Source organism: Sparus aurata, chromosome 4 (assembly GCF_900880675.1).
Source record: "Sparus aurata chromosome 4, fSpaAur1.1, whole genome shotgun sequence".
Classification (NCBI taxonomy): domain Eukaryota; kingdom Metazoa; phylum Chordata; class Actinopteri; order Spariformes; family Sparidae; genus Sparus; species Sparus aurata.
The window spans coordinates 18,496,952-18,506,700 of record NC_044190.1 but is presented as its reverse complement, the minus strand read 5'-3'; the positions used below and the strand labels follow the sequence as shown (position 1 = coordinate 18,506,700).

At 38.1% G+C, this 9,749-nt stretch overlaps 1 protein-coding gene across 2 annotated transcripts in view; it reads right to left on the bottom strand.

Annotated features, from left to right (window-relative positions):
- Positions 1–157: 157 nt before the first annotated feature.
- Positions 158–9,749, bottom strand: part of pla2r1 (phospholipase A2 receptor 1) — a 33,640-nt gene continuing 24,048 nt past the window's right edge. Inside the window, exons 24-30 of one of the 2 annotated variants that reach the window (XM_030415296.1) lie at positions 8,309–8,544; positions 6,595–6,775; positions 6,361–6,495; positions 4,887–5,009; positions 2,236–2,412; positions 1,231–1,266; positions 158–1,150 (exon numbers count right to left, since the gene is read on the bottom strand). In XM_030415296.1, coding sequence (XP_030271156.1) covers positions 933–1,150; positions 1,231–1,266; positions 2,236–2,412; positions 4,887–5,009; positions 6,361–6,495; positions 6,595–6,775; positions 8,309–8,544 — 1,106 coding nt within the window. In that variant the 3' untranslated portion in view covers positions 158–932. The remainder of the gene's footprint in view (positions 1,151–1,230; positions 1,267–2,235; positions 2,413–4,886; positions 5,010–6,360; positions 6,496–6,594; positions 6,776–8,308; positions 8,545–9,749) is intronic. The other variant, XM_030415297.1, reaches the window with a different exon arrangement.

The window sequence follows — 9,749 nt, the reverse complement described above, 5'->3', positions numbered from 1 at the left end:
ATAACACATTATTGTCTTAAACTCATACAGAAAGTGAAGTGATTCTAGGACTGAAAGGGGGAACTACGTGACGTAGAGGATTTGACTCAATATTTCCCTTTTTTTTTCATTCCTCTGTTATTCCCACACAAACACTCACTGATAAAACAAACTGGAATTGTTAGGCCTAACTTCAATTTATTAAAATACGAAAAAAAAAAAAAAAACTGTGCAAAAATACATCTAATAACTTGCTATGCATCAGCAGACAAACGTGAACAAGAGGACAAATCCGGTCATCAGTTATAGGCCACTTTCTATTAGTTTCGAACATACAAAAAAACCTCTGGCATCAATATACAGCATGTACGCTTAACAAAATTAAAAAATACAAGAATACTGACAAAAATCGCTGTACCACATGTGCAGCTCCAACAGCTCCTGAATTATTGAAATATACAAAATTATATAAAAAAATATCACTGTAGTTTCTATTTTGTCTTTGATCTGCATCTTTTGTTCAATGAGAGTAAAACTTACTTGTGATACTGACCAAGATTGTTCCTCAAAATATTGTTTCCTCCCCTAAATATTGTGTCCAGTACCTCTTTTAAGAAATGTCCTTCTCATCATTCTCATTTATGTACACTTGGTTAGTCTAGAGATTCAAATGTGTGCTCTTCAGTGTTAACACAGGAAACGTCTTTACAAATATTTGTATCCTTGGAATTATTGGAATAAATGATAACCGCAGAGAGCATCAGGGATCCTTCAAGCGCATTCTCAAATGAACGAACAAGAAGCTTGCTTTCATCATCTCACCACTGTCCTGAGGAGTCAGCCTCACAGCTTTACAGTGTCATGTGGCATTTATACCTGATGGTGAAATGGTGAGAGACAGATGGAGAACGTGAGACATTGAAAAAAAAAAGGGGGAAAGCAGTCATTGAGTGCTATTCTCCTGAGTGAGCCTCCAGGTCTGTGATCAGCACATTTCCATCCGACTCCGTAGCCTGCGAGCTGGTTTGTCTGTAATAAGCGCTGGCAAGAGTGGGAAGCCCCTGGAAACGTGAAGCGTTCCTCTTGTACACAAACCACATCGCTCCTACCAGCAGGGCAAAGATGAGTACAGCCACCAGCACTGCAGCCGGGATGACGCCATGATGTAAACCTGAAAGAAACAACATTATAACCTTGATGTTTAATCACACACAGCATCACTCACTGCATTATTTTTAAGGGGCACGTTACCATTTAGCGGTTCCACTTCCACCTCGCTCACAACAGCTGCAAAAAAAACACATACAGATAAGTTCAACTTAGCATGTATCATCTTCATTAGTAGACCAAGATCATCACTATGAAATGTGTTTTTATTCCAAAATTAAACCTTATTTTTACCTTATTATCTTAATTTGCCTTTCCAGCGATTTTATCTATCTCGGATCTGTGTGTAACTCTCGAATTCAGCATATATAACCTACAGTAGTTCTTAGTTTTTAGAAGACAGCTATCCTGAATAAATAACCACACATTTTTCTGCATACAGTAGAGGTGTTATTAAAGTATCTTTCAAACACGCAACTTCCTTTTTCATGCTCATTTTGTCAGCCGATACACAACGTAAACACTGATATAGCATAAACTTTTATTTTGCACATTCAGCATATACAGAGCAACTTTATTTTGCAGGTGTATTTCTGAACGCTTACAGACTGTAAGTTCAGCTTTTATCTCCTAAATGCTTCACCAGCCAGTTGCTAATTGTCTCTTGTTTGGGAGGGTGCAGGAAGTTTACTCGGACAAAGCTCAATACTAAAAACTGAGCTGGAAAATGCTGAAATGCTCCGGAAAGGTACCCTGGCAGCCTACACTTATTTGACCATCCTGTGCTCATCCAGTAAAATGATGCTGGGTTTGTCGTCTACCTTCTAGCTGAGTCAATGTAAATTCAGCAGTAGTCTCTAAGGAAAAACCAGTGCAAACTGAGGTAAATAGAGCCTTTTGTTCTGTGGCTCTTACCTTTTTTATACTCCACATATTTTTATCTACACCAATCTTAATTCTTCAATTTGTTCATTAATTTTCTCTTTTTTAATTTTATTTCATTCCTGTGGCATTGTTAATTGAGTAAAAGGGAACATATTTGGGGGACTCACAGCTAGATAAGGCCAACACATTTTCCAATATGTTGCATGAGTTTAATGCAGGGTATCCACTCTGCTTTGAGAAGCTTCAGCCCCAAATTCAACTTACTTGAGGCGGTTTTGCAGATGAAGCCGAGCCGCTCCGTGCACTGTGACAGGTGCCACGCGCCGTCAAACACCCTGGTAGTAACACAGGTGTCTGCAGTCAGCAGCTTGGAGTCTGGAGCTTTGCTGGGCCAGTTGGTGTAATCCATAGGTGAACCATCCACCCAGGACATGGAATCAGCTAAAAACAGAGACTTCTTTTTAATGAAACTAGTGCATTGCCATGTATTCCTATAGAAAAGTGGGAGGTTAAGGTGGGACGTCAGGGATATAATTGGCTGTTTTTGACTACTTTTGATAATACCATTATATTTCACCTTAAAAACTATTTACCTTGCCTTGTTTGGTGTCATTATTTTGAGCACAACCTCACATGTGTGACTGTAAAGTTATTTTTTCATTTTGACATATTATATTAACACTATGGACCTAAAATCACAAAATAACATAAAATCAGAGTAGGAAAAAGTTAGATTTTTTACTGTGAAAACCACAAATATGTTTAATGAACCAATTGCATTAGTTATACTGCAATTATAAATTGCTGTTTGCTAAATTTGTGCATAAGTTTTTAAAATTTACAAAATTATATGTAACTATTTACATTTAAATGCAGGCAATGCCTCAGGCTCCTCAGCTCAATGAAGAGCTGCACTGCCTGCTCCACATTCAGCCGTCTCCTCATTGTTTTGACTCACAACAAAAAAAAACAACTTCACTACACACTACACCCAACACTACATAACACACTAACTACACACTCCAAACACGCTATATGTCACAAATCTCTCAACTCTCAAAACTCGCTGTCTCTGTCGCTGTATGTATTACCGCCGGCGTCCCTCACACAACTTTCCCTGTTCCTCGGCAACCAAACTTGCTGCTTGGACACTTTCGTGACAAAAGCCCCTATTTACCATTTCTTCCTGCACCAGACACAAAGCAAACATGACGGCAATGTTCGCGAAAAAGCGTGGCGGACATTATTTACCCTAAGTCCGGCTTTGGACGTGCCGGTGCGTCCGGTCCATCAACTCAGGAGGTGGGCCGTGTTGGTGGGCTAGCAGCTAGCTACACACGAACATCCGCAGATTCCGATTCCACTTTGTTGTCCTCGCGTATCCGGATCTCCTCAGACCGGAACAGACTTGGTCCGGACTCGTTTAGTCTCATTAATCCACAACAGTCAGTTTACCAAAGAATGGTTTGATATTAATAAGTTATCATTAAATGAAAATAAAACAAAATTTATGGTGTTTGGTGGTGTTAGGGCTAATTGTGAAATTAAATTATTCCTGAATGGAGTAAAAATTGAAAGAGTATATGAGATTAAATTCTTGGGAGTAATTTTAGATCATAAATTCAGTTGGAAGCCACATATAGAATATATTAAAAAGAAATTAGCTAAATCTATTGGTATTATTTACAAAGTAGGGGATTTGTTGAACAATAAATGTCTGCGTATATTATACTTCTCACTTATAATGCCATATATGTCATATTGTGTTGAAGTTTGGGGAAATGCATGCAGGACATACATAGACCCTATAATTAAACTCCAGAAAAGAGTTATCAGAATAATTAATAAATCGTGAAACCACTAATAAATTATTTATGAAGTCTGGCATCTTAAAATTCTTAGACATTGTACATATAAAAACATTAGAAATATTATTTCGAGCAAGGAATAAAAGTCTTCCCACCTGTATTCAACATTTTTTTTTAATTGAGAGAAAAAAACTATAATTTAAGAGGGTTGTGTGTCTTTGAAATATGTAAAGTGAGAACTAATGTTAAATATAGATGTGTTTCATTTTTGGGAGTTAAATTATGGAATGGACTTAGTGATGAACTGAAATTGTGTAGATCACTGTTGAGTTTCAAAAAAACATTGAAAGGTAAAATAATTAAGGATTACAATGTAAAATAACTGAAATGTGAAATGATTAAGAAGTAAGAATTTAGTAAATTGTTGTTATGGTTTTGTTGTTGTTGTTTTTTCTTCCTCTTTGTATTACTGATACTTTGGGTTATTTCATGGATTGCACAGGATAGGCAAAAATAAGCCTTGGCTTCAGCCTATTCCTTTTTCGGTTACAGAGTTTCTTTAATATTTTTTTTGTGAGAAAATGTTGGGTGGAAGTCTGTATGATAATATTTGCCAGTTGATTGCACATAATTTAAGTATTTTATACTGTAACCGAAATAAAAATATTCATTCATTCATATTCATTCATAGATGCACAGAACGGGACCGAACCACCGGCAAAATCCCGGTCCAGCTCGCGCCGCTGCAGGTATAAATCCGATTGTTTCTTAAGGTTTGTCGTGGGCTTGAGCTCTGTAGTAATTTGCTCTGGTGCGCACATGGCTATGGTGGCTACAGTTGACAATGCTAGCGGAACTGGTAAAGCATTTATGAAATCATTTATTAACGGTATCATTGCAGTCCAAAAAAATCCGACGTCGCACACCCTTAAACCACGCAGCAGCCATGTTGTAAGTCTCAGGTCAGTCTGACCCTGATCCGCAGAGATATTTGAGGAACACACACAGACAGACAGACAGACAGAGATTCCTTGCTTTTATAGAGGGATGGGTTTAGGAAAGGGATCTCGATCATCTGATGGGTATGGTAGCGTGACAGATTCTTACTGTCGATGTTGAAGTACATCCCCAGCCACACGGTATGGTGAAGGGAGCCCGGCGACCACAGCTGCTCCAGAACAAAACGGTTCTCATTGTCACTCTCAATGGTCACGACATCTGAGCTGTTTACTAGAAAGTGAGAAGAACGCAAGAAATTCACAATCACAGAGGAATAGTTTGACATTTGGGGCTGAATGTCGCACTAACTTTCTTGAGTTTTGATTCCATCCACATTTTTACAGTGACTATGAAGCCACAGCCAGCAAGATGTCAGCTTAGCTTAGCAGAGGGACTGGAAGCTGTCTTTTGAAACCACAGCAATAATTTACATTACATTTTTTGTACACATTAAAACAAATAAATATTGTGTTAATTAGTGAGCTTTAGAGGCTCTGTTTGATGGATTTTGTTACATCTAGGAATACCCAAACTATTTCCTGGGAGGGCCAAAATGGTAAATTAAAGGTGGGCCATGGGCCAAAAACAAACATCTATTATGTTGTATTTTATCTAATCATATTTTATTGTTAAGTTGCAAAACGGTTCTTGGATCCCAAGACTTCCTGCGCAAAGTAACCCTTAATGTAGCACCATAAGCACCTACCTATCTTGCACTACTTACCACTTCTACCTCTGCCATATTGTGCAATCATCCTGTGCAATAATACTATTTCATTTTTCATATTCGTACACTGAGTCTGTTTATTTTCAAACACTGTATTTAAACACTGTATTTATTTATGCATCCAGCCTTCAACAAGGCAATACTTTATTTAAATGAATATAATGCACATTTTTGCCTCCTGTATATAATGCACATAGCGTATAGTCATTTCTACATTTTATCTTTTCTTTGTTATCTAAATCTTTTTTTAGTATTTTTAAGTATTTTTAAGTCGTGTACTTATTGCATGTCTGTATGTCTGTCTACCTCCTACTCTCACATGTGAATTTCCCCGATGTGGGATGTATAAAAGTCTAAAGTCTAAGTAAAGTATCACTCCACCCACTGCTCTCAGATTACGTCAGCTGTTTCCCCTGTTTCCTCTGTTTCCAGTCATTTTCTAAGCTAAGCTAACCGGATGCTGGCTGTGGCTTCATATTTGCTGTATAAACATGACAGTAGTACTCATCCCTTCATCTAACTCTTGGCAAGAAAATGTAAAAGCGTATTTCCCAAAATGTAAAATGTTTCCATAAAAAACATGTAGATTTTTTTTTTTCAGATCAGGCAGGATTTCTAATATTTGAGTGTCATTTTTAATCAGGAACTCAGTCAGTTTTCTACAGCCTAGTGCTTTTCAGAGCAGCTCCACCATTAGACCTGAAGGGGGAGCATGTCAACCGTCCTGCACATTAAGAGGCCAATTCTTTACTTTATATTTCTAACTTTCAATCATGAAAATCCACATGCAGACAAATGCAGCACAGAAATGATGCAGATAATTAGTAGCAAAGATCACATCTGCTGAATCCCTACCTTTCTGCCTGCAGTGCTCTCTTGCCTCTTCAAATGTAAGTTTCTGCACCACAGGCTCAAAGTTGTAACAGCCTTGTCCAAATTTGACCCAAGTGGAGGGGCACACCACCTCATATGAGATGAATGGTTTACTGCCTGTGAGAGCGAGCAGAAAATGGTGGGTCATGTCACACATCATCAGTAACAGAACCGGCTGAAGAGACGCTGTGTGGAGTTTTTCACCGAAGCACTGACTTGCTGGGGGAACATGACAGAGGGCTCCTGGTAGCGGAGTTTCACAGTCTGCTCTCCGCCAGCCTCCGCTCACATCCATGTACACGCATTCTCCTGACACGATGTCTTCATCGTCATCGGCTGGGTCCCAGTGTGTGTACACCGTGTCACTGCCATCTGACCACTGATAATTGATGCCACTCTGTAAAGAAGTACCAACATGCCAGTCAAGAAGTTGCAGTGGCCTGTAACACTCGACACTTATTGAAAAAGCAGAGGTGGAGGTCAATCTGTGTAGACAGCAGTTTGATTGGCAAGAACTTTGGGTGATACTGGAAAGACTTTTTGGAAACTGTGTTGCCATTCATGTTGACCTCTGACAGTATTATTATTTTCTTTATTGCATATTCTGCACATTCACTAACATTATCAGCAATATCAAGTCTTGTACTTAATATATAATGTATACTAGGGGGCGAGTCATAATTGACCTGGCCAGTTATTGGATTTAATATTCAACATTTTTCTGTTTATCAGTGTTTTTCTTTATCTGATTGCTGATCAACCAACATAATTCAAAATGTACTGCTTTAGCTCTGATGTAGTTGTTAATCTGCAAAGTAACTAGTAACTACAGTTATCATATAAATGTAATGAGTAAAAGCAAAGCAAAGAAAAGTACAAATACATCATAGTTGTACTTAAGTACAGAACTTAAGTAAATGTACTTAGTTACATTTCACCACTGGTTTCAGCAATGTGTAGACAGTCTGATTATTTGTACTGTAGTGTATAAAGTCAAATCAAGTTTCAAATCAAGTTAAAAAATCTGCCCCATGGTTTAGGTTTGGGATAATTCCAGTTACTGATTCATCGGAGGTGACGCACACCCAGTGTTCCATGATGTTATAATGATCAAGAAACATGAATGAAGCAGAGAAAAAAGTAACCAAACTATGTCAAAAACACTACAGGTACTTGTTTGTATTGAACGGCGATGGTAACTGTACTGTAACAAGTGTAATCAAAGTGTAGTCAAAGCCAAAAGAACAGATTTACTTTGAGTGGTTCATGAGACAGAAATTGAACAAGATCAGGCAAGAGTGGCAGAGCGAGAATCAGTTAATTCACTCCATGACTAAGACATTCCACAGGGACTCAGTGATAGTTGGATCCGGATGTTAAGTCTCTGACTGTCTGCTGGGAAAGCACATGCCTGTGGATAGAGTACCTCCACATGGGCTAAAGGCCAGGAGAAAAACCCATGAGGCATGTGAAACAACTGTAACTAGCCATCAGTGCAGGGCACCTACGTGAAATAAACAAACAATGAAGTGAGGGGGGAAAAGCTAGCTTGGATAGTTGTTTTATCTGTCTTTCCAGAGTATTGTCGTGACCGTGAATGTGAGACCCAGAAGGCTTTTGCTCCTGACCAAGATATTAAAACTATTGGGTTTTGTAAAGATATTTCAAAAGAGAGAGAGAAACATTTTGGACAAGGCCAGGCTAGCTGTCCCCCCTTAGCTATCCAGCTGCTTGCTGTAGCTGTAATTTTCTCATCTCAGCCTTGGTAAAAAAAAAAGTTAATAAATGTGTCTCCCAAAATGCCAGGTTATTTGTTCAAACATAAACTGTAGGAAAGCAAACACACTAACACAATGCCACCTCTCCAACACATACACAGCAGTAGACACAGCAGATGCATATAGTACATATTGCATGAGAGGATACATACGTCTTGACTATACAGTCCAATCCAGTGGGGGACTGCCAATCTATTGACAAGGACAGTAAGGAAAGCCTGGTGGTAGGCATCTGTAACGCTCACTAGGTCAGAATCATTCTCTATGCACATATGCATCGCGTCGTACCAGCTCATGTTGCCAGACACAACCTTGTAGCTGTGGCTCCTGTATTCAATGTTGTCAGGGAGGGGGTGGTGATTGGAGTGGGTGGGGGGTTTGGACGTATCTGAAACAAGAAATAAGGGAACAGAGAACAGTGTGTGAAGTAGGTAAGACACTGGTAGACTTGGTCAGAATGATTACTTCAAGGTGTTCATATTAATGGGTGTATGATCAACTACATCAATTAAAGGAATAGTTCCACATTTCGGGCTTCATTTCTTTCTTGCCGACTCTTGTTATTGATTCTGGGACAGATGTTAATATAAATGCGACAAGAAATAAACTAATTTCATAAAAGGACAAACTATTCATTTAAAGGTCACAATCACAGATATACATTCTTATACCAAACAGATCTTTAAATGAATTATTTTAAACACCTGTTCCTGCATGTGACTGAAATTGAACACAGAAAATAGCCACCTGGAATAGCCATCACAGCAAGAGCCTGACAGGTACTTTTGAAGTCAAAAATTCCAATATCTATACTGACACAACGCTAGATACATATTTTGCAGTGATCTCTCAAATGATGTAATCAAAGCCTTGTGGAAATGATATGTAACAAAGACACAATATTTTACAGATTAACAATTAACTTAATTGTGTAAAATGACATCAGTGCACTAAAACAGTAAACTTTACAGGGAAAAGAATAATTATCCTTTAAGACAAACATCTTTTTCTGCATCATAATCTCAAAAAGTTTTCATATCGGCACATATCAGGAAACATCATAACCCACTAATGACATATCTTACACATGTATATAGAAAACAGTCTGCATGGGTGTTTACATTGTATTTTTCAGGATGCACATGAACATTGCACAGGTATATGAACACAGACCCATCTAATTTATATACTAGTTCTATTTTATCTTGTTTATTTGATTATACTTCCATTTTACATCTCTTAATTCATTTCATTTTGTGCTGCTACTTTTTGTCATTGTTTGCACACTGTATGTTTTCTCATGGCGCTATATCATGTTTGATTTCCCCTACGGAGGATCAATAAAAGTACATCTTATCTTATATTTACGGTTATGTATCTGTAATAGGCCAATATTGACTGATAATATAGGGCATATTCATCTGGTGGCCTGGGTGCCAAATGTGGCCCTCTTATGACCTCATTCTAGTCTTACAATCACTTTGTTAGTAGGACCATTCATTAGTTATGGCCATTGCTAAACAAAAAATACTCTTTTTCCATAAAAAAATATTGAAGCCAGGCTGTTTAACAGAGGAAATATATATACAAATC